At 37.0% G+C, this 25858-nt stretch overlaps 1 protein-coding gene across 1 annotated transcript in view; it reads left to right on the top strand.

The window, feature by feature from the left end:
• LOC150099150 (uncharacterized) overlaps positions 1–25358 on the top strand; it is an 87258-nt gene extending 61900 nt beyond the window's left edge. The window contains 2 exon segments of the mRNA XM_090404270.1: positions 4128–4264; positions 24172–25358. Of these exon segments, the coding sequence (XP_090260396.1) occupies positions 4128–4264; positions 24172–25178 (1144 nt within the window). The 3' untranslated portion in view covers positions 25179–25358.
• Positions 25359–25858: the final 500 nt, after the last annotated feature.

Here is a 25858-nt window from a genome sequence, read left to right on the forward strand (position 1 = left end):
TTAAGCAGGAAAGAGTGCATGGCAATTGGTCTCTGTATTTATATGATCTACTCGATACATGATGGCGTAGTCTTCCTTTATCCAGTAAGATGTGGAATCACAGGTCCATCTAATTTGTGGTCAACAGCCCTAATACATATATTAAGTTATTGAACCTCCTTTTCACTTTCCCCAGGTGTGTGGTTTGGAGCCATTGTTGTTTAATTTGTATGTGAATGACATTGAAAAGGCTCGAATATTGATATACAGTTGTTTGCAGATAATGCAAAGTTGGGTAGATCTATGTAGAGTAGAATGGATGTCGTAGCTTGAAAGAGGAATTGAATGGACTGGGTGAACGGGTAAGTGAGTAGGGTTACCAGTTATAGGTTTTAAAATTTGGGAGACAAAGATGGGATGCTGACTATAAGATTGGTGGGAGATATCCTGGAAGAGATGAAAGATCTTTGGGTGGATGGTGGATAGGGTTCTAGGATGAAGGATGAAGAGGTATCGAAGAGGGTTCGGAGACGGTTGACTAAGTCGGTTTCTGGTTTCTGGATGGGGTATGAGGAAAGATTGATAGAACAAATTGCAGAGCCTAACGGATAGAGGAGGAGAGAAGACATGATCGAGACATATATATTCGTCAGCGATAATCACCTGATTACTGTGAAAGAGATTTTTCATAGAATGGCTGGAGACAGAAGGAGAACAAGATGTCATCTCTGGAAGCTGTATACGGAAGGGAGAGCACAGGTTTAAGAAGTAGATTTTTTGAGTATAGAGCGGTGGGTGATTGGAATGCATTGCCTGTTGAGTGCTTATACAGTGAATGTGCTTGTCACGATATGTGGATGTGAGAAATCCCCCTCCCCCTGCGATGAGTCTCTTGAGTCCATGCAGGTCTGATTGATGATCATAATAATAATTTTTCCGGTCAGAAAGTGTGTGCAGGGCCTCACCAACCCGAGGGTGCAAAGAGTGCATCCCACCTGGGCAACAACATTGATAGGGCTGCAAGAAACAAATATGAAATATTTGTTTTATGTAGCTAATATCTAATTTGGATTATACAATGCAGTATAATCATTAATAGTAATAATATTCATTTCTTGGTATATCCTACGTCGTAAAATTTAACTAATATAATATTAAGGGGTGGCCGATAAAAGTTTGCACAAGGGTAACAAATACCCTTGGCTTGTTCCTGAGTGTGTGTTTACGCAGTAATCACAAATTTATTATTATAGGAATGTTATATGAATGAGATGGAAAATTGACAATGTCTAACTACCAAGTAGAAGTAAAAAAATTGATTTACTTTCAGGCTTTTCATCTATAAGTTTTTTAAAAAAAAAAAAATGCAATAAATAAATCTGCCATCACCTGTTATTCCCCTAATAGAGTAGTCAACGTAAGTGTTTTTCACAAGTGTTATATATATTTTATTTATATGTTATATGTACACAAACTAGCCCACTTTTTTTTCTTCATTCTTTACTATATTTGAGGAAATAATATTGTTGACCATTATTTCCTTCAATAGTGATTTTGGCTGTTAAGAAATCTCTTGAACGAAGTGGAGATATTAGTGAGCTAGATGAGTCGTTTCTTGCTGCTGCTAGTAACGGAAATAGACTTAAACGATGGGATGATAAGAGAAATAAATGAATAAAGTAATAACAGCATTCTCAAGAAAATGCGAATTCAGTATGTCTGATCTGCGTCCTGGAAAGTGAGTTAAATGATGTTTTTTTTCGATATGCTCTACTATAACAAGTATATGCTGTTTATTCAAAGATAATCAATATTTACTTTCATCCGATGACATTGCTTTCATGCCAAAGCCGCAACCGTCTTCATTCGCTAAACATATATGCAATCCCACAATTTCTTTCTCTCTAGCGGTGTAGTATTCGATAGCATTCATTGAACTTCTACGTGGTTAATTCTTGTTGTTTCAGAGACATATGTACATTTATCGGCGCAGCTCGGTACTGGTTTTTAGCGTGCTCTTATCAGGGTTGCCTGGTGGTCTGTTTAAATACCCACTGGTAGTCCGCCATATGTTACAATTAATTGCTATTATGTGTGTGTGCAGAAAAGTTCTGTCTGAAATGATTTTTTGAGACAGAACGTTTCAAAAATTTTTAAAAAATCGAAATCTCGAAATCCAATCGTCACACTGGAAGGAATTTTCCGCCTGGTTTTAAATACATAAAAAATATATTATTTTATTTGTGTAATTTACACATTTTTATTATTATTATTTTAAAACATCTCACTCACTATCACATTATTTGATCAGGAGCGGTTGCCAACGAATTTTTTGAAGAAGCTTTATTTCCAACCAGGAGATAGCAACCTTCTATAATTAACAAGGAATCAACTTATTAAATGAAGAATGTGCTAATAAAAATAAATGTAATAAAGCATATAAAGAATTTACTTCAAGAACAGCTAGGACTCAAGACAAAAATATAAACAGCTGAGATAAGAAGCAGATAAAATCTATTAAGGAAAAAAAAGACATGCCCTTAATGAAGTGATGTACACAATAGATCAAAGGCAATCTTAGACAAGGTTATAATTCATTTAAGCAAATTAAAAGAGGACAAAAGCTGGGATTAGATATATGCAGAGATGGACAAGGAAACATGTTAACAAACAAAGTAAAAAACATGGCGAAAATATTTCCATGAATTGCTGAATAAAAAATGTTAGCTCTGCAACACAAAATTATCTTCTTGAATGGTAGTTGGAAAAGGCGATTCTGTAGAGCTACCGTCAAAGGCAAGTGCCTATTGATATAATATATTCATTCAGGAACAAGAAATCACCAGGAATAGACAAAATCCCTGCAGAGTTGCTAAAAGCAGCAGGAAAGAAAGTAGAAGACAAAATATTTGAATTTATTTTAACTATATTGAAGAAAGAGAAAATGCCAGAGCAGTGGAGAAAGAGCCTGATCTGTCTGATACATAAGAAGAATTATAAAACGGTTTGTGAAAATTACAGAGGTATTTTTCTGTTATGTACAGCATAACAGAAAAATATATAAAATATTTATCTCTATTTTGAAGAACAGATTAAACCCATTTATGAAAAAGATAACTGTGGACTACCAAGGGGGTTTCAGGAAAGGCAAATCCACAATTGATCAGATACATATAATTCTAATTATTATTATTATTATTATTATGGGTATATCCATGGAGTCCGTAGACTCATCGCGGCAGACCCAAATTATCAAAACAATATCTATGATATCTCTCCTTGAATACATTTACAGACAAAGAGCTCAAAACTAAGTCAGGCAATGAATTTCACTCATTCACCGACCTCCAGGCAAAAAACCTTGTTCTCACACTCTTCTTTAATTTCCAGGGATGACCTCTTGTTCTTCCATCACTATCACACACTTGAAACATTTCCCCTGCATCAATCCTATAAAAACCTTTCAGTAATTTAAATGTTTCTATCATATTCCCTCTTCTTCGCCTATCAACCAATCTCTGCAATCCACAAGCTCTCAATCTATCAATGTAGGGAGCATTTTTTACATCACTCACCAACTTGGTCACTCTTCTCTGAACCCTCTCCACAGCCTCCTCATCTCCAAGGAATCCAGGTGACCAGACCTGAGTACAGTAATTCAAATGTGGAAGTATCAAATGCTTTATAAAGGGAAATAATTACCTCTTTATCTCTGGATGTTAGTATGTTCTGCAATAACCAAGTAATCCTATGTGCAATCTTGGACACCTTAGCAATGTGTCCCCTTAACTTCATATTTCTATCCACCAACACCCCTAAGTCCCTAGCTTCATTAATCTCTTGGTGTACCGTTCCATCAATGTAGTTAAAAAAATGAAATATTGGTAAAAGTAGCAGCAATGTTGCAAACAAGCCTGATGTTCAGTTATACATCTGCATTCAATAAGATGGGTGTCTAATAAATTTAGGAGGAAATAGGCAGTGGAAAAGGGGATGATGCTGCAACATCCAAAGGCTTGTTAAAGAAAATGAACACATACAATGCATGTGGAGAACTGTTCAAATGTTGAACAAAAAAAATCTAATACATGAAGGAACAATGTATTTGATAAAAATATTTAATTAAATTGAATCCAAAATTGTTAAAGCTATCTCAAATTTACTGGACCTGAAGATCTGGAAAATGTGGAGAAAGAGGAAAATTTTGGGTTTCCTTTCCCTTGGGTAAATATTTTGGCAAATGTTTTGATGATAATGAAAACAGTTTTGACAAATTTGGTGAAGGGTAGTAACGAGTTCAAAGTTGTGGGGAAGCATTTAAACATACAAGACCTTTTTGATATCTATTTCTCTCTAAACTGTTTGAAATTGTCATTATACCAGCAAGTGCATTGCCAGTCAAATGAATCTAGTAAAAGTGAAGTTGAGGTCATCAATGAATCCCTAACCCTAGAATGATTTATTGATCATATATATATATATATATATATATATTAAATAATGTATTCCTGTAGTTTGTCATCATAACATTTAGTTTTTAAAACATGAGTTAAAGTACACTGATGCCTTGCAAGTAATTTTTTTTTTTTTGTTACGAGTAACTTTAAGTTATTTTTTGGAGCTGCATGTGTGTACACACAGACACTTACCTTTTTTTTGAGACACTATATATCCAGTATTTGTGACTATCATTTTTGAATGTAAATACTGCTCATATTGAAGACAAGGGCATTCAAACATTTAGAAACAACTTAGTTGTGTTTACTTTGTAGCTCATTGGAAGTGGTGGTTCATTCCTCAGCACTAATTCTAACTGGCTCTCTTTTTCATATTCTACTGACCAAGCTAGAAGAGAAGCAGAGATATTTGCTATAAGTAGCAGTGTAAAATATCTCCTAATCAGGGTTCCCCTAACAATCCTCTCTACACACCCAACACCCTAGATCTTTTCTGAACAAGTCCTGCTTCCAGATAATCTGTTGAGGTTTCTTGTGGTAATTCAGATCACAATCTCAGCAGTGTAAAACATCTCCTAATCAGGGTTCCCCTAACAATCCTCTCCACACACCCAACACCCTAGATCTTTTCTGAACAAGTTCTGCTTCCAGATAATCTGTTGAGGTTTCTTGTGGTAATTCAGATCACAATCTCATCCAAGTTTCATCTCTTGTGGATCATCCTTCTCTCAGCCATTCACAGTCTCGCATTACAGCACTGCCAAGTGGGAAGATATCCGTGTCTTTTTATTCCTCCTTTCCATGGCCTGACTACCGTTTTCATTCTTCAGATCCAGATTCTTGTTGTGATTTAGTGATAGAAATGTGGGAATGGAAGTTTTCATTCTTCACATCGTTAAAAATTTTCACCCTATATCCAAGCTATGATTACCAAAAAAGTATGCCAGTGCGAGCCAAGAGGAGAAAACTGCTTATTTGAAGTGGCTTGAATCAAGAACCCCAGCTTCACTCACAGCCTACACTGAAGATCAAAATGCTTGCAAATGCATCATTTTTTTTTTTTTTTTAAAGATTTTGATAGGTCTCACTTAGAAAACTCACTACCTGTGCTAATGGGAGTTGTTATCTTGTCCTTTGTCAAAGCAGTTGGGTGTAATGTTTGTCCATTTTCCACTGCTTTCTCATCCTTATGATGGTATTGCAATATCACCAAAGATAAGGATGAACTTCTGGATAATTCTTCTTATCAGAAGACATCAGAAGAATCAAGAACAACCTAGATACCATAAAGGCTTTTGGTCCAGATTATGCTTAAGAGGTGTGATCGAACTAACACATGTACTTTATCATGTATACACTGCTTGGAAAGAAGTCAACAGACACCCCATAGACAAGGTGCATCGTATCATGTAATGAGTCACATGTTTGTAGTCAGTATAAATTGGAAAAATATGATGCCCCAAGTCAGTGCAACTGTGTCTGGGTGAAATGGCTACAAGAAAGGAACTGAAGGAAGCATTATGATAGGATGCCATGTCGCAGGCCTATCTGTTTGGCAAATTGTTGACAACAAATTGGGCCATCCCAGGTCAACAATCAGTAATACCATACTGAGATGGAAGCACAGAATTAACTATAAGTGCTATTCACAGTGAATGACCCACCACAATCACCTGATTTGACCATAGGGTGCTATGAAGAATAATATCTAAAACCGGCATTTGTGGGTTGACACATTGAATGTGGAGTTCAGGGCATTGACTGGAACATGAATCTTCACTAAACACTCAGAACTGAGGCTCACAACATGGGTTTCCATGGTAGGACTGCAATATGCAAGCCCCACATTACCTGAACCAATATGCAGTGTAGTCTTCAGTGCTGTAAAGCACATGTACAGTGGGATCTGGAAGCTTGGAAAGAAGCTGTGTTATAGAGCAGTGATCTCACTACACCCTCTACTGAGCAGATGGGTGGGTTTAGGTGTGTCCTTGCACCTCTGTTTGTGGTGCAATGAACACTGAAATTTTAGAAGTATCTCGACAGTCTGGACAATGCAATGCTTCCTACTTTGTGGCATTTCTACAGAACTGGCCATTTTCTCTTTCAGCATGTACTGTATCATAAGGCTGCTGCTGTAACTGAATGGTTTGTGGATATGAACGTTACCTTGACTGGCTTCCATAGATCAGAGCCCTGATCTCGACCTTATTGAACATCTGTGGAATGAACTGGATTATTGGGTGAGGTCAAGGGATATCTGCCTTACAACAATCCAGGACCTCATTACATACCTACTTGAAGAATGGTCCAAAATTCCCATTAATTGTTATTGTACACTTGTAGAAAGTATACAGTCATTGCAATGAAAAGAGGTTCTGCATCTTGTTAAGATCAGCACATGGCTGTTTGTTTCTCAAGCTCTGGTATCCACTGACTTCTTTCCAAACAGTGTACATTATATGATACTCAGTAGGTATAGCTGTTTGTTTCTCACACTCTGGTGTCCATGATGAATTTAGTTTAATCTTTTATCCAAGTGTGTGCAAACAAAGTTTGCGCCTGAAAGTATCTTCAGGACTGGGGTAAAGTGGTACAACACCAGGTGACTCCTTGCAAAGGTGGAGCAAGTTACCAACACTACTATCTCAGTATCTCCCACAATGCCAAACACATCTCCTTGCGGATTTGTATAATATTATGCATTAAGGGAATGGCCACTACCCAGACTAGTTTCGACCTTTATTGAGGTCTCTTCAGTGGGAGCCAGGCCGAAGTGGAGATACCAAGGCAGAAGCATTAGCGAGGTCATCTCCTCCTATAGGAGCTGCCAAACGGTGTGCAACCTTTTTATTAAATTACTCTGGATTTAGAGAAAGATGTTGAAAGTTTATTTTTCACTTAGTCAGACTATGATAAATTTAGTTTAATCCTTTATCCAAGTGTGTGCAAACAAAGTTTGCACCTGAAAGTATCTTCAGGACTGGGGGTAAAGTGGTACAACACCGGGCGACTCCTTGCAAAGGTGGAGCAAGCTTCCAACACTGCTATCTCGGTAGGTGTCACTACTATCTCAGATAAAGGATTAAACTAAATTTATCTTAGTATGACCAAGTGAAAAATAAACTTTCAACATCTTTCTCTAAATCCAGAGTAATTTAATAAAAAGGTGGCACACCGTGTGGCAGCTCCTATAGGAGGAGATGACCTCGCTAATGCTTCTGCCTTGTTATATCCACTTGGGCCTGGCTCCCACTGAAGAGACCTCAATAAAGGTCGAAACTAGTCTGGGTAGTGGCCCTTCCCTTACTCTCCTGCTCTTCCACGTCACTCCCCTCTCGATCTGATTCATTCTCTCTATTCACTTCTCTACCTTCCAGCAGCAGTCTCTCCAAGCGACTCACACCATAACCACTCAAATGCAGTCCATCACTCCCATACAGCTCACTTCTTCCCTCAAACTCATTCCACACATTAACAAACTGTACTCCCATCTCCTCACACATTTCATTTCAGCCAGAATATCATTCATAGTCCTTGCTCTCCGCCTCATTTCACCACAGTCATACCTAGGAAACACACTGACTACCCTTCCTGTCACACTATTCTCTTTTATCTTTCCAAGCAGCCTCCTGATATTCATTCTGACATGCTCTTTGTTCTCTCTCAAATCATTTGTACCAATTAATACTATTAACTCTTTTGCTCGCTCTCACCTCATATCCAATGCCTCAATCACTCTAGTCATTTTACCGCCTGGAAAACATATCTTGTGCATTTTATCCTCTAGCACACCTTTAATAATGGAGTCGCCATACAGCGCCACTCACTCATCTTTCGTTAACTCTTTCATGCCATCATGATTTATTTTAATAGTTTTGACCTGAATTCTCTTAATTTCATTCTGCATCCATTTCATTTCTTGCCTCATCCAATCCAATTCACTTTCCGAATCTCGCGACACATTCTCTCTATCATTAAATCTTTCTAACTCTCGACCCCCTCTTCTCACTTTCCCTCTCATTCATCCTTCTTTGTTTCTGTACTTTTGGTCCAACATACGTCCAACTTTCACTATCATTTTTTTCACTTTCACTCTCATTTATCTTTCTTTGTTTCTGTACTTTCGGACTAACATGCGTCCAACTTTCGCTATCATTCTTCTCACTTTTACGCTCATTCATCTTTCTTTGTTTCAGTACTTTCAGTCCAACTTTCGCCATCATTCATTCTTTTTTCGCTATCATTTATTCGTTAGATTTTTTTCACTTGTGATTTCACTTGCGTCACTCCATTTCTAGTTTCATTCGTTCTCTCAATTTCATTTCTTTCCACCACTCTCACCCCTTTTAACATCCATTACGGTTTTCAAATCGCTCTTTTGTTTTTTTTCCTGATTTTTTAACATTTTTTCACATCTTACTCTTTCAAACATGCACTCGCGACACAATCGTTACTAACACTTTCTGTCATCAATTTCATATTTGTTCATCAGTTCCTCATTCAGGTCACACTTCGCACACACCCCTTCTTCCATCTGCGCTAAACATCCACAAATCATTTATGTAATCGAAGGAATATATATAACAGACCTCACACTTAACAAAACGACTGAAATCTAAATTAAAATCATGGAATGACAATGCCGCCGCCGCCATTTTTTTTCTCCCTGCAGGTTACTAGGTCTAATAATAACGATTTCGTAATTAAGTTTAGGCAAGAAAAATCCCCCACACTAATAATACCGGTAGCACACAACGTTTACAGCTGCTTACTCAAACAATTACGCATATATACTTAATTATTCCTAGAATAACTTATCTCAATCAGGAGCTCTTCTTATACATGTCCACTGCGCTTGGCTCACTAGTGCCACTATTGTTGTTATGATTGTATGGTCATTTGAACAGAATAGGAAAGGAAAGACAGAAAAAGAAGTACATGATACCAACATGGCAGGAAAAAAATATCTACAGAAAGACCAAGATCTAGGCAGATGACAATACTGTATGATGCTGACAAGTAACAAACTACTATGGAGGCAAATTGCTGATATGAGATTAGTAATGATATATACTTAACTGTATATCTTCCCCCACTTTGATGTTAACTAACTAACAACACATTAATATTGACAGACAACACAAAGGAAATGCAAATAATTACACTTAGAGCCTAGTCATTGAAATTAGTTTTCCATATTTCAGTGAATTTCATACATCAATGTTTATTAGCTTGATTTTTAAAAGTTGCTGCAAATTCCAAAATAAGTCATTATACTTGATATGGTGAAGAATAGTACAGTAGTTTATTTCCATTTGATCTGTGAACAGTGTCCATGGCATGGTCTACAAAATGTAATTGTCCACAGCTGTGGAAATAAAATTATATTTTGTGTTCTTCCAGATGGATATTGACACATCTTCCAGTCTATAACAGAATAACTTGCAGTACAGGGAACTTTGTGCATACGTGGAACTGCAAGGGAAAAGAGCTGTCCATTAGGATGAGAGATAAATATAGCAAAGTTGAAGAATGTGGAAGCTGTATAGAGATTGTATTTCTTTAAAATTTTTGCTATTTTTTTTCAGAGGTGCCCTAAATATGGAGACTAGTAATAGCATTATCAATCTTTTATATTGAGTGGACTGTGCATTTGAGAAGATAAAGCATCTTGTTGGAACTGTAACACTAGATAAGGTACTGCAAATATTCTGAACAACAAGTTTTACATCACTGTCTGACATCCTGGAACACCAGATATTTCTTTTTATCTGGGGTGTAGTGAGGTTTTTTAGTGGGGTGTAGCAACACCCCACTAAAAAATATCCTGTCTTGCGCACCTCCACCTCACACCATATGCTTTCAAAATCATTAGTGTCACAGCCTTCCAAAGCCTCCACTCTTAGAGGACATAGGTCATCACTTATCATAAGCAGTACTCCACCACCACCACGCTTTCCCTTCCTATCCTGCCGAAAAACGTCTATTCCTGTTATTATATCCTCTTCTGTCAACCACGTCTCTGTGATCCCAATAATCTTTAGCCAGGCTGATGCTATCATTGCCACCAATTCCTCTCCCTTCCTATCTGGGGTGTAGTGGGGTTTATATCCTCTTCTGTCAACCACGTCTCTGTGATCCCAATAATCTTTAGCCAGGCTGATGCTATCATTGCCACCAATTCCTCTCCCTTCCTATCTGGGGTGTAGTGGGGTTTATATCCTCTTCTGTCAACCACGTCTCTGTGATCCCAATAATCTTTAGCCAGGCTGATGCTATCATTGCCACCAATTCCTCTCCCTTGTTCCAAATACTCCTGGCATTTGTATAAAGCATAAAAATGCCATTGTTTCTATACCCAGCATTATCCCCTCTAGATTCCACTGGGCTCAGCGTTACCTGTCGTTCCCCTTCTCCAAGTACCCATTCCCACAAGAGGCCATCCCTACTACCATCCACACTGGGACACACTGACTCGTTCAGAACAGCAATCTCTCCAAATGCCTACGTCCTTCCTCATTCAAATACAGGCGGTTTCTCGCATACAATTCCTCTCTGCTCTCAAACACACTCCAAGCATCCACATATTCGAATCCTCTCTTCTGACACATTCTCACTATTATGCCATTCAACATCATCGCTCTTCTGCTCAGCTTGACATTATCATACCTAGGCACACATACTATCTTTCCTCTCTGTGTCTTCTTTCGTACAGCCTCAAGCAAGAATCTCATATCTCTCGCTGCCCTACTTACACCACTACTCAAGTCATTTGTTCCCACCGTCACAATCATCTCATCTACCCTTTCACCTGGCATCCATGATGCCTTAAAAAGCAATACAATTGCAAATTAATTTACAGCTGTTACTCCTCCCTTGTAACGTGTGTGTGTGTCTGTATGTATATATATATATATATATATATATATATATATATATATATTTTTTTTTTGTGTGTGTGTGCTCAAATAATAAACAGTATTTTTTTCTATTTTGGTATCTCTTAGCTTCTAATAATGAGATTTATTTAATTATGTCATATAACCAAGTAAATCCTTCTCATCAAATATATAATTTTTTTTTTTTAAATATCATTCCTACACATGATAGGCCACAAGACCTACAGCAAAAAACAGTCTGTGTGTTGGGGTCAAGAGGAAAGTAATACAAGATATTCTTCTTGAAGAACTGGAGGTTGTAGTCCTTGGGAAATGCTTCATGGAGAAGGTTATTCCACAGAACTGACACAGATGGAATGAAAAACGACCGGGAGTAACAGGTTCGGTGAGACTGCAGTTCAGCTGTAAAACAGTGTTGTTAAGCATGTCCTGCTTGTATTCCTATAGGTTTAGCACAAGTGGGAGCATAATGGACACTAATTCTGCTGAACTATGGAAATATCTGCAGAAGAGACAATGCAGAAATTGATAATCTACAATACACTAGCTGACAAGAGTCTGTGAGTGAGGGGAATCAATCAAGTTAAATGCTGTTTTCTGGACTGCATTAAGAATTTTTTGAGAAGTCTTAAGTGCACCATCCCAAATGCAAGAGCAGAATCCAAGGTTGGGCAGATTCAAAATTTGTACAGAATTAGCAACTCGGAAGATGAGAAGTAATGTCTTGAGTGAAAAGTATGCCAGCAGTCAGTTAGAGGAAGTTTTCTGGAAGTTGAAGATAATACTGAAGTGATGTGATTATGGCAGGAAAGACCAAGAGTAAGTGGACAATAAACAGAAAAAAACTGTGTTTTGGAAACAATGAAGATTAGATTATTGTATCATTGCAGGATAGTAGGAAGATCTGTATGTTTAGAGTACTTATATAACAGATGATCTTCAAGCTTGGGATGTTTGAGCATTGCAAGGTTTAGCACATGAGTAGGACGAGTGGAGAGCACTATGATCAACAAAGCTGTGAATAGGAGTTATGGTCAGTTAGAGAAGATCACTGATATAAGGAAAAGGATTGGTGAAATAATAGCACCCTCAGGAACGTCAGAACAAGTAGGGAACAACCAGAGGGAAAACTGGCAATGAACAGAAATGAATGAATTTGTAATTGTAATCCAATTACAAAGAAGCAGATCATTGGATATCATTTGCTGAAAAGCCTTCAATGCCAAACCCTATCAAATGCCTTTGAAATTTCAAGTGCAATAGCACATTTCTTCAAACCTTTTCATGGCATGTGCCCAGCTGTGGTTGACATATGCCTGTAGATTTGAGGTGAATATTAATTGGTGACATTCATTTTGGTGGTTGTTGATTAGCTGACAGTTCTTCAAGTACAGGGGCATGCCAGTAGTGTCCGGCGCTTGTGTGCAAAACTTTAGTTAGTGCCCCTATACCCCTCCCCCCAATAAAAAAACACTTTATAAAAACGTTATTTTTAATATTTGATGCCAATAAAGTGAGTATTTCGTTTTGAATTTTAACTCCTAAATAGGAGGGCATATATTTAAAGTCAGGATCATTAGCTACATGTCGTGTGTGTTCTGATATAAAAGTATCAAACTTTTCTAACATCTCAATGCATTTTAAAAAATTGCCATTGTTTCGATCGTGAAGCTTATTACTTTTACCACGAAGAGCAAGATTTTGTTTACCTAAAAACTGTACTACAAAAATTATTCTTTTTATAACTTCATACCAATGTTTCCTTTCATTATCTAAAACTGTTTGTTGTAAATGATCAATGCAAGTTTTATTTTTTAAGGATGTGATTAAATCTGTCCATTTTTTGTAATTGTTCAAATGATTAAAATTTTTCTCATGATGATGATTCAGGTACATTGCAAGATGTTGCCTATATTCTTGCAAGTAGTTTAGCTTATAAAGAATATAAGCTAAACTACTTGTTAGAACTAGGATCAGAATAAAATATGATCTTAAGGAATAATAATAAATATGTGATTATAAATGATTTGTTTAAGACAAATCTATAAAATATAATTAAAATTTAAACAAAAATTAATTTATTTTGATATAATTAATGAATAATATTTTTTTAAAGTATTTCCTCCTCACCCGAAATCTTTGTTAACTACTAAACTACTTGTTAGAACTAGGATCAGAATAAAATATGATCTTAAGGAATAATAATAAATATGTGATTATAAATAATTTGTTTAAGACAAATCTATAAAATATAATTAAAATTTAAACAAAAATTAATTTATTTTGATATAATTAATGAATAATATTTTTTTAAAGTATTTCCTCCTCACCTGAAATCTTTGGCACCTTTACTATCCGGGCACCTGTGTGCATTGCACATATTGCTAGCGCATTCCTGTTCATGTATCAAAGAAGTTAGTTGATAACCTTCTCTAATTACTTTGGACAATACTGAGATGAGAGCAACAGGTCTATAACTGGATGGTACATGCATTACGTTTTTTTTTTTTTTTTAGGAATTGGCTATATGTGGGCTTGCTTCCATGCTGTAGAATGGATGCCAACTGAGTATCATATAATGTACAATGTTTGGAAAGAAGGCAGTGGACACCAGAGTTGAAAGTTTATTTTTCACTTGATCAGACTATGATAAATTTAGCATGGAGAGATCACATCAAGTGAGTGGTATCAGTGGAACTAGCTGTAGATCCAGAAATGAGCTGTTGTGTTTGTATACAAATGCTAGAAGTATAACAAACAAGGCGGATGAAATGGTTGCACTAATTGCGTCTATTCACCCAAAGATTGATGGAATAAGTGAGACATGGTTAGCTGAGGACGACAGCCTGACAGGAATAGAGATGGAAGGGTATGATATGTTTCGTCAGGATAGAAGGGGTAAAAAGGGAGGGGGAGTGCTATTGATGATAGAGAAAGAGTTATGTCCATTCAAGGTAGAGATGCAAGAGGGAAATAGGGCCAGTGGTTTTGAGGCAGTATGGTGTGAGATACAGGTGAATAGAATCAAATACTTGGCGGGATGTTGTTATAGACCTGGTAATGTGGATGGTGGTGATAGTGAAATGTATAGTCAAATAAGAAAATGTTGATCATTATGGGTGATTGTAATTATGGCAATATAGACTGGAATGAAGAGATAGCAACTGGAAGTAAAGAAAATGAGTTTCTTGAGTTTTTGAGGGATAACTACCTCAGACAGTAACAGAGGGCACATGAGGATTAAGGGTCTTGGATTTGGTCATCTCATCAGAGGATGTAATTATAAATGAGGTGTCAAATCATCCACCAATTGGTGAAAGTGACCATGAGGTGATTACCTGGGTGGTTGCCAGCAATGCAAGGACCCCTGTGAGAAAAGGGTATATGTGTACCTACAAGGGGGGGGGGGGTGATTATGAAGAGCTCAGGAGACAGTTTGCGGGTGTAGCATGGAATGAGGAGTTAGCTGGAAAAGAGATCAGTGCAGCTTGGGGGATTTTCAAAAACTATCTAGTAGATGCAATGTCTAAATGTATTCCAAGGGTGAGAAAAGGTTAAATAAGGTAGGTATGAGATGGATGAATAAAGAGATTAAGCATGCAATACAGAGAAAAAGGGCATTGTGGAGGCAGCAAAAGAGAAGTAGAAGTAACCAATTTCATGAGGTCTACAAAGACAGGCAAGGAGGGTGACTTGGTTGGTGAGAGTAGCTAAAGAGAGATATGAACAGCAGTTAGCTAATGAAGCCAAAAAGAATCCTAGGGAGTTCTTTCGATATGTAGCCAGAAAAGAAAGAATCATTATGGAAGGATGACATTGATCGGAGGAAATGGTATAAAGACAGCTGTTGCAGAATGTGTGGTGGAGATACTTAATGAGCGGTTCATAAAGATCTTTCAATCTTGCGAATGTGACTTCATGGAGAGATTGAGAGCAGTTGATGATGGGGAGGAGAGACTGACTGTGAGTAAGCAAGAGGTGTTTGGGAAGTTGAGTAAACTAGATGTAAATAAGGCTGTGGGACTTGATGATATATCACCGCGTGTTTTGAGGGAATGTGCCAGAGAGTTGACACCTTCCTTGACATATTTTTTTAATATGAGTCTTGCACTTGGTCAAGTTCCTAAAGAGTGGAAGGAGGGCAAGATTGTGCCACTTCATAAAGGAGGTGATCGAACTCATGCATCAAACTATAGGCCTATCTCTGTGTCAGGTGTTGTGGTTAAGTTGTTGGAGAAGCTTGTGAGAACTAGGATCCAGAGTTGGGTTGACAACAATGGTATAATCTTTGATGGACAGCATGGATTTGCTAAAGGGAGGTTATGTTTTAGTAATCTACTTAGTTATTACGATAAAGTGACTGCTTCCTTGGCCAGAGGCTGTCAACTTATCACTCATGATAAGTTGACAGCCAAACTAGAGCAGATGGGGTTGGATATTAGATTGGTGCATTGGATTGGAGACTGGCTATATGATAGGTATCAACAAGTTGTGTATGGGGTGCGATATCTGGGAAAAGGAAAGTCACTAGTGGAGTGCCTCAGGGGTCTGTTTTAGGGCCATTACTATTTAACTTGTATATTAATGATATTGGCGAAGATTTGGATGGAGATATTCAGTTGTTTGCAGATGATGCAAAGTTGGGACGAACCATAAAGAGTAGCGAAGATGTTGTGGCCTTGCAAGAAGACTTGAATAAATTGAGTGATTGTGCAAGCAAATGGGGATGTGAGTTCAATGTTGCAAAATGTAAGGTTTTAAAATTTGGAAAACAAAGATGGGATGCAGAATTTATGCTTGGCGAGAATATATTGTTGGAGGTAGAGGAAATAAGAGATCTGGGGGTGATAGTGGATAAGGATCTAAAATTTAGGGAACACATCGCCAAAATTGTGAAGACAACATAAAGACTTCTGGGAATGATGCAGAGGACACTGATGTGTAGAAGTAGGGAGATTCTTGTTCCATTGTATAAGGTTTGATTAGGCCACACATGGACTATTGTGCCCAGATTTGGTCACCAGGTTTTCAGAAGGATGAAGAGATGTTGGAGAGGGTTCAAAGGCGACTGACTAAGGTAGTTTCTGACCTCTGGAATGTTGAGTATGAGGAAAGATTGAGAAGATGTAATTTGCAGAGTCTGGTGGAGAGAAGGAAGAAGAGGGGAGATATGATAGAGACCTACAAGTTGGTAAGGGCTTGTTATAAGATTACTGGTGGAGAAGTTCTACAGAATGGGAGATCAGGGGAGAACCAGAGGTCATCCCTGGAAACTGTATAAAGAGGGTGTGAGTAGGGGAGTGAGAGGCAGGTTTTTTTCGTGCAGAGTTGTGAATGATTGGAATGCCTTGCCTGAGAGTGTGGTGTCTGCAAGGAGTTTGAGTGTGTTTAAGACATGGTATGATGAGATGTGTGTGTGTGATAAAATGACCTCCCAGATGAGTCTTTGACTTCATGAGGTCTTGGGTAATAATAATAATAATAATGAGATGGATGCCTCCATAGCATAATTGGAAGAACAGCAGAACATTGTGCCCTTTGATTGGGAAAGACCTGGGTTCGATTCTCGTTGTTATGATGGGAATCCTTATAGGGCTTTTTCAATTGAAGGTGAGTTAGTCTATCTCATACAGAGGTTGCAGGGTTTCCCCCCTCCCGGAAACTCGTGTTGTTCATCCTGCTCACAAACAACTTGGCCTTCAGAACACACACAGTTCTTGGCGATGATTGGCAGTAGATGGTAGTGTGGTATTAAGAGAATTAAATAGTAAAGGAGAGGATGAGATGTATTCAGCGAAGTAGAGTAGAGTGTCCTCCTGTGACAAGGCCTTGGACTCCATGAAGGTATCACATAATAATAAGAATAAGATTAGCATTCATAATGTGTTCTACTCACCCATCACTCCCTATGAATATCTGCTCCTCACTCAATTTTTCCCTGCCCCTTCACACAACTTTCAGGTAGGATCTCTTGTTTTTCCTTTCTTCCCCTTTACTTATTTTATAATTGCTGGATTAATCTGGTAAATCCACTGAAATGTCTCTATATCATCTATTTTCCTCCACAAAACTGCAATCTACATTCTTTTCTTGAATCTCTCTCTCTCTCTCTGCATAACAAACATTACAGTCTTGATGCTACTTTTGTCATTCGTCTCTGGATCCTCTGTAGTGTTTCCACGTTGTAGTGAAAACTAGGTAGCCTAATGTGAGCTTAATGTTCCATGTGTGTGGTCTGACAGATACCTTATATGGTGGTACCACAACCTCCTCATCCCTACTTGTCAGTGTTCTGTGATTCATTTGGCTCCCCACCTACCAGCTTTATTCTGTTTTCTATTTCCATATTTAATTTATCATCTTCACCAGAAAATTGTTTGTAAATAGCTGAAACATTCTATTCGTTCTGTAGGTTTCTCATTTAGGGATGGATGCAGCCAATGCTTTCATGTTTTGGTCTATTTCCATAGTCCTTGTCTTTTTAATTCTGATTTTCATGTGAAATTTGTTACTGAATTTATTCAGTTTAATTCAAGAATCTTTAAATTTAGACCACATATTGTTCTGTTTAATGTCATTTAGACCATATAAATGTGGTGTTTTTTAACAGTTTTCTGTTGGTACCTTGTTATGTACTATTTCCAGATTTACAAAATTTAAATGCCAATCATTATTATATTACTTGATTTCTCAACATTTCTTTTATGTGACTTTTGCCATGAATAGTTGTAAACCAGTAATTCAAGGGTTGTTTGAAAGGTTTGGTAAAAAAAAAATAAGTTAAACACATTCTTTCTTAAAAAAATCACCCTTATTTGTCAACTTAGTCTCCATTGAGGTCTACATATTTGGTCCAGCGATTTTCCAATTAATTTATCCCATCTAAAAAGTAGGGTTTGTGAAATTGTGCAAAATAGTCATTCACAGCCTTGATGATATCCTCGTTCGAAGAAAATTTTTTCCCTCCAAGCAAAATTTTTAAGTTTGAGAACAAGATGTAGTCACCAGGGTCAAGTCCGGTGAATACTGTGGATGTGGAACCAATTCGAACCTCAGTTCGTGGGATGATGCATTGTCTTGATGAAAGAGCACTTTTTTGTGCACCAATCTTGGCCATTTTTTCTTCAGTTCTGCTTTTAAATGGTCCAACAAGGATGCATAATAGACTCCTGTTATTGTCTTACTCTTTTTCCAAATAATCTATCATGATAATTTCTTGGGAATCTCAAAAAAAAAACAGTGGCCATCACCTTCCCAGCTGACAAAACAGTCTTTGCTTTTTTCAGTGCTCTTTCACCAGGCATTGTCCACTGTTTTGATGCTGCTTGGAGTCAGGTGTGTAGTGGTGGATCCAAGTTTTGTCTACAGTCATAAATCAACACAAAAAATCCTGGAAATTGCAATTAAACATCACCGAACACTGCATTGAAATGTCTTTTCGCATGCATTTTTGATCGACAGTCAACAATCACGGCACCCATCACACACACACACACACAGCTTTTTTGATATGCAATTTTTTGTGCAGGATATTATACATCCATTCAGTCGAGATGTCTACAATCTCAGCAATCTCATGCACTTTCACTTGGCGGTCTTCTATAATGATACCATGGATTTTGTCAATAATTTCCTTTGTTGTGACCTTAGTCGGGGGTCTGGAGCATACTTATCTTCAATGGACTTACAACCATGTTTAAACTCATTTAACCAAAAATAAATAGTCTTTAATGCTGGTGTAGAGGCCCCATGAACTGCATCTAACTTGGTTTTATCTGCATGGCCGTCCACTTTGTCAAATAAAAGTGTTTTATCACTGCACGAAATTCGATTTTCTCCATTTTTATGAAAAATGCGAACGCTGTCATTTTAAATGTTTGCCAAATGCAAACTATGCATCACATGTGGCTAAACATTTGCCAGGGGTCATGAAAAAGATGATACGTGCTGACATTGGTATGAACGAATGAATTGTGTCACCGTCTATTGTAATTTATCAAACTTTTCAAATAACCCTCGCATGTTCTTACTGTGAATACACTAAGGATTTTTGTTGGTTTGTTTTTGCCTATATTTTTGGTTTAATTTATATATATTTATGTATTTTTTATTCATTTTTTACATGGTCTAGATGCTGTAAAGTGAACATCTGTTCCTTACAATGCTTGTACTCAGCTAGTTCTTTCACAGATGCCTCTTCTACTTTTTTCTTAGCTCTTCTCAAATATGCTTCATGAATCTTACCCAGAACACTACTCAATAGAGAAATACTTCAAATTCTTACTTGTTTTATTTCCCCTTTTTTATACATTGGTATTAATGAGAGCTTTACTCCATTCATTCAGAATTTACTCTTCTGACCATACTTTCTGCTTACTTTGCCACATTTGCTTTTCCACGTTTCAGATTTCTGATGGCTTTTTCTACCTGAAATATTGGCATATAGTCCTGACTCTATTCCTCTCGAATTTTTATCACTGTTCTGTTCTGTTACTACTTGTTTCACATGTCTTTTAAAGTAATTACTCCAAAGACATCTAAAATGTCTTTATCTTCAGTTTCTATGTTTGTCTTTATCATCTCCGATTCCTTAGAGACTCTTTCCTCAATTTATAAGCTTTTTTAATATCTTCTAGAATATTTTTCCAACTCCTTGATGTTTATCTTGTATATGCTTAACTTTGACTTGTTTATAGCTACTTGTATTCATTACTTCACTTTCTTGGATTTTACTCTGTATCCTATCACATGACGTGCTAACTTGCTTTCGTGTAATTTTTGATATGCTTTCTTTTCTAGGACTGCCTTTATAATTTCTTGGTTTCACCACAGAGTTCTGATTCTTCTATCCTTGCATACAACTTTACCACTCTTACTGGCTGAATCAATGATTTCATCAGTTTGCCACCCAGTCTCCAAGGTTTAATTCTTGATTTCAAAATTTAATTTTTTCTTGAATAATTTTTGTATATTTGTCTGCAATACAGCAGCTGCTGAACATTGATCTGTTTAAATATTTTATGCATATTTTTTTCTTTTCAATATGAAAAGAAAATTTTCTCAGACAGCCAATTTAACCAGTCTTGGGCATGGACTGCATGGTTTTTCTTCCCAGTTTATTACTATTACTATTATTACTATTAATCCTGCAAGCAGGCAAACCGACCTGGAGGAACTCAGCACTTCTACAGACATAGGATACACCTGGAGGCATAGGGCTAACCACCTTATCCTTGTGTACAGTTGGGGTTAAATGAATACAAAATCTTTGACATTGCAAGTTAAAAGAGGGAAAAGGAAGTAGCTATGAAATTTGTTTTTATTATTATTATTATTATTACAGGCAACTCCAGGCAGTCATTAGACTCATCGAGGGAGGTCCCAAATCATATTCATCACAACTATTCGACATTCATACAGTATCTATCATACCTCACCTTAAACTCATTCACTGTCACAGCATCCACCACAGACTCTGGGAGTGCATTCCACTCATTCACCACTCTAAAAGTAAAGAACAGAGATCTAACACCTTTACTAACCACACTTTTGCCCAGTTTCCATGGATGTCCCCTAGTCCTCCCACAACCAGCCCTGTTCTCAAAAATATCTTCTGAATTAATTTTATAGAAACCCTTCAGTAATTTGAATGTCTCAATCATATCTCCCCTCCTCTGCCTATCAACCAATTTTTGCAACCCACAAATCCTCAACCTGTTCTCATAAGGTTCATTCCACAGACCTGCTATCAACTTGGCCATTCGCCTTTGGACCATCTCAACGTCCTCCCCATCAAGAAGAAACCTAGGTGACCAAATCTGGGCACAGTAGTCGAGATGGGGGTCTTATCAAGGCTTGATACAGAGGAACAATAACCTGCTTGTCTCTGCTTGTGAACGTATTCTTCAGCAACCAAGTTATTTGATGAGCTGATTTGGCCACTTTTGCAATGTGCCCCCTAAATTTCAATTCCTTATCCACCAACACTCCTAAATCTCGTGCCTCATCAATTTCCTGGAGTACAGTTCCACCAATGTAGTAATCTGCTGCTAATCTTTTCACCCCAAAATGTATAACCTTACACTTTGCCACATTAAATTGACATCCATTTTCCCTAGCTCAGTCCTCCAAACTATCCAAATCATCCTGCAAAATTTTGACATCCTGTGCACTCACAATTGCTCTACCTACCCATCTTTGCATTATCAGCAAACAAGTGAACACTTCCTCTCAGATCCTTTCCTATATCATTAATGAACAAATTAAACAGCAGTGGTCCAAGAACAGATCCTTGTGGCACACCACTAGTCACAGGCCATCTTGTGGACTCTACTTCTGAATAAACCACTCTCTGATATCTCTCCATCAACCACACTCCTATCCATCTCACCAACTCTATATCCATCCCTATATGCTGCAATTTACTGATTAGAATTCCATGTGGTATCCTGTCAAAGGCCTTAGCAAGGTCCAGTAGAATCACTGTAAATCCATTACCCTTATCCAGTTCAGCCGTCACTGTGTTATAATACGTGAGCAAGTTACTGAGGCATGGCCTACCCTTCACAAAACCATGCTGTCCCCATACAGTATGCCATTTTCATCTATCCAATCTTGTATTTTTCTCTTGACTATTTTCTTCAAGACCTTGATAATGATTTTTGTTATGCTGATTGGCCGGTAATTTTCAACAGCAGCCTTGGAACCACCTTTATGCAGCGGAACTATTTTCCCCTCTTTCCAACCCCTTGGGACTGACCCAGATCCGAGGCTCAAATTAAACAAAATGGTGAAGGGCACTGACAATTCTTTAGCCGCTTCACATACGACACGAGCTGGTATACCATCCAATCCCACAGATGTATTGACATTGAGGTTCTGTGAGACTAGTTACCTCTACTTCATTCCTCACAATTCCAGTATGAGCTGTTGGTTCTTCCATTCCTGCAATGTCACCACCTGGATGATATACGCTTGCAAAGTGCTCGCTCAGTAATTCCACTATATTCGACTGATTCGGTCATTAAGAATGATTTTATCATTCTTAAAACTAAATGGTGATCCCTTCCCATCTCAAATCCCCTAAACAATAAGAAGTCTCACTGACTGTTATTTCTCCTGTCTTCTTGTACATCTTTGTTTGAGCGTGCTATTAAGAATAATTTGTCGCTGTCCTGAAAGAAATCTAGTAGGTACTTTTAGCTTTGCATATTTTCTCAAAATATTTCCCTTAAAAAATTTATTTTTTTCTGGTATTCATTTTCTATTCTGCTGTTTGGATCTCTAATAATGATCTCATTGCCTTCCCTAATGACTGAAATATTATTATTGTTATTTGACACCTCCAGGGAGTCCAAGGAGGGCAACAGGTCTACAACGCCTTCTCCACCTTCAATCACAACTGACCACAACTACACTAACGCCATCTATTGCCTATCACCACTGGTATTTCCACAGACAATCACAAAAATCCATGCCCATGGCAGGATTCAAACCTGCAGCCCTTTTGCTGGAGAGCAGATACGCTATCCACTCGGTCAACCAGGCCATATCCTGTCTTCAAACTTTCTATGGGACTACCATAGGCACAAATAACTCTTATTGTCCAATTTCCCCATTTTGTTGATATACATCATTGCTTGTAATTGCTTACTATTCTGTGTTGGTGTTTAGTGATGAATGCTATAGCCACTCCTCTCCCTGATCAGTATTGTCTGAATGTAACCTCTAGTAGTTGTTATTTAGAATAATTTCACCTGTTTTTTCCCTCTTCTTGGTTTTGGTAATACCAGTTATAGCTGTGGTGTTTCTCTAATTCTCCTGTCAGTTACTTATTTTTTGTTGACACTTATGTTGATAGTGCCTGATATTTCAGTTCTGATATCGATATATAATGAGCTCCCTAATTTAATATATTCTAAATTATCATGTTATCAAAATGACATCTCAGTTGTTCTTATTAACACAAATATTTGGGAAAAAGTCCCACTAAAGGTCACCCAACACCTCATTTTACTGGTTCCTTATTTCTGCTCTAATTCTTTGAACTCATAAGCTATATTAAAAGCTGTTTCAGATAAGGACCATACTTTGCTCTCTCTTGATTGATAATGAATGATCTCTGTTTATTGAGTTATCTGACAATTTCTTTTGTAATGCTGGTTCTGAATGATATGCACCTATCTTAGTATAATACAAATTACGATACTACCAATCTTTTCATTTTTAATTATAGTACCATCTGATTGGTATTATCATAATTTTCTATCGATATTTGAAATATTTGGTAAAGAAAACAATAGATAATATTATTATTATTACATCACACCTCCAGGGAGTCCAAAGACTCATCGAGGGAGGGCATCTACTCTACAACTCTTCACGTCACTACTCCATCAACCTTTATCACCTAACACCAATGCCAGCTACTGCCGACTACCACCACTAGTATTTTCACAGACAATCACAAACATCCATGCCCACGGCGGGATTCGAACCAGCACCCTTTGGCTGGCGGGTGGATACTCGAACCACTCGCCAACCAGGCCGGCAAATTATTGCACTGTTGCACTATTTATATATTGCAATACACAAATATTGCACTATTTGTATTCAATGGATATGATTAACTGTGACAGTTCTTTCTTTGCTTCACAAATTATCACATCTAATATAATATGTTGTCTACTGAGTATATGTATGATCTGATATAATTTTGTTAGTTCATATATATATATATATATATTATACACACATTTAAAGTTCAGTAATTTTCAATAGTTTATATACATTTATTTATAGAATATTAAGTTGTTTTTATTTTTTTATGCTAGATTCAAATTCATTGATACAGCAAGGTGGATTTATTCTATTCGACAGTAATCTAGTTTCATCTATACTACCCAAGAATTTGTTTTGTATGATTTTCTACATGAAGTGGATAAATAATATGGATATATCTTTAGTGAGTGACATACTTAACCAAACTGGCGACACAGAATTCGCATGTGAAACGTTTAGAAAGTCATTTGAGGATTTTGAATTACAAAAGGAAGATATCTTAGTTCTGCCTAATAAGAAACCTTTTCCATGTAGCATTTGTGCTAAATCATTTGCACAGTATAATCATCTTAAGGAACACACGAAAGTTCATACTAATGAAAGACCGTTCATGTGTGATACATGTGGTAAATTATTTTCACAGGCTCATCATCTGAAAGAACATATTAAAGTCCACACTAACGAGAAGCCTTTTACGTGTGAAACTTGTGAGAAATCTTTTTCACAATTGGGAAATCTTAAACGACACACAAGAATCCACAGTACTGAGAGAGCTTTTATTTGTGAAGCATGTGGTAAATCATTTGTTGATCACCATTGTCTTAAGGAACACTTAAGAATTCATACCAATGGAAAACAATTTACTTGTGAAGCCTGTGGTAAATCACTTTCAAATCTTTCAAATCTGAAACAACACATAAGGATTCATACTAATGAAAAGCCTTTTTCATGTGAAATGTGTGGCAAATCATTTGCACAAGTCTCTCATCTTAAAGTGCACATCAGAATTCATACTAATGAGAAACCTTTTCATTGTGAACTATGTGGTAGATCATTTTCACAATCTTCTCGTCTAAAAGAACACACAAGGACTCACACTAATGAGAGACCTTTTAACTGTGAAACATGTGGTAAATCATTTTCACAGTCTCATCATCTGAAAGAACATACAAGAATTCACACTAATGAAAAACCTTTTATGTGTGAAACGTGTGGTAAATCATTTTCACATTTTCATCGTTTAAAAGCACATGCAAACATTCACTCAAAAGAGGCTTAATGCAAACCTCTCTCAGAATTAATTTACTCTCTTTCAATCCCAGTTGACACCTCTGTGAGTTGCTGATGTCTTCTGGAATTTTGTAATTAGTCAGCCTATTACTTTTTTTTTTTTTTTACTTGATATTATGTCAAGACTTGGCTTGAGTCATTATTTGATATGAATAAAGTGAATCTTTATTGGAAATTGAGTTTTACTGATAATGAGGGAAATCTGATATATTTAGCTATCACCAATCAACATTTTGTGATCTATTTTCACAATAGTAAACTTATAGGAACTGAAAAGAATATTTTGTTATAGCAAAAAAAGGTTTGTTATAAGAATTTGCTAAAAATTATTATTTTTACAAGTATTTTGTTAATAACTTCTTTGTACTTTGAGAAACAGTATTATAGACTACTTGCAGAGTTCTGTATACCATTTGCTATACTACAAATTGACTATTATGAATGTCTGTACTTTCTCTTAGTAATCATTTTGTAATTCTGAGAAATGCTTCACCTCACATTCTTTACCTCTTTAATAATTGTTTAATTAAATTCTTGGCCTTGGTTATTTGAGGTAATATTCCATACTCACTTTCAAATAACTTTCAGAGCCTTTTGACATAGTTATATTTTATATCAAGTTTATGACATTGTAAAGTTTGAAGATTTTTGTGAAAGACCACACAACAA

This window comes from Typopeltis vanoorti, chromosome 14, assembly GCF_054136105.1.
Source record: "Typopeltis vanoorti isolate ZY-2024b chromosome 14, IOZ_Tvanoo_1.0, whole genome shotgun sequence".
Lineage (NCBI taxonomy): Eukaryota > Metazoa > Arthropoda > Arachnida > Uropygi > Thelyphonidae > Typopeltis > Typopeltis vanoorti.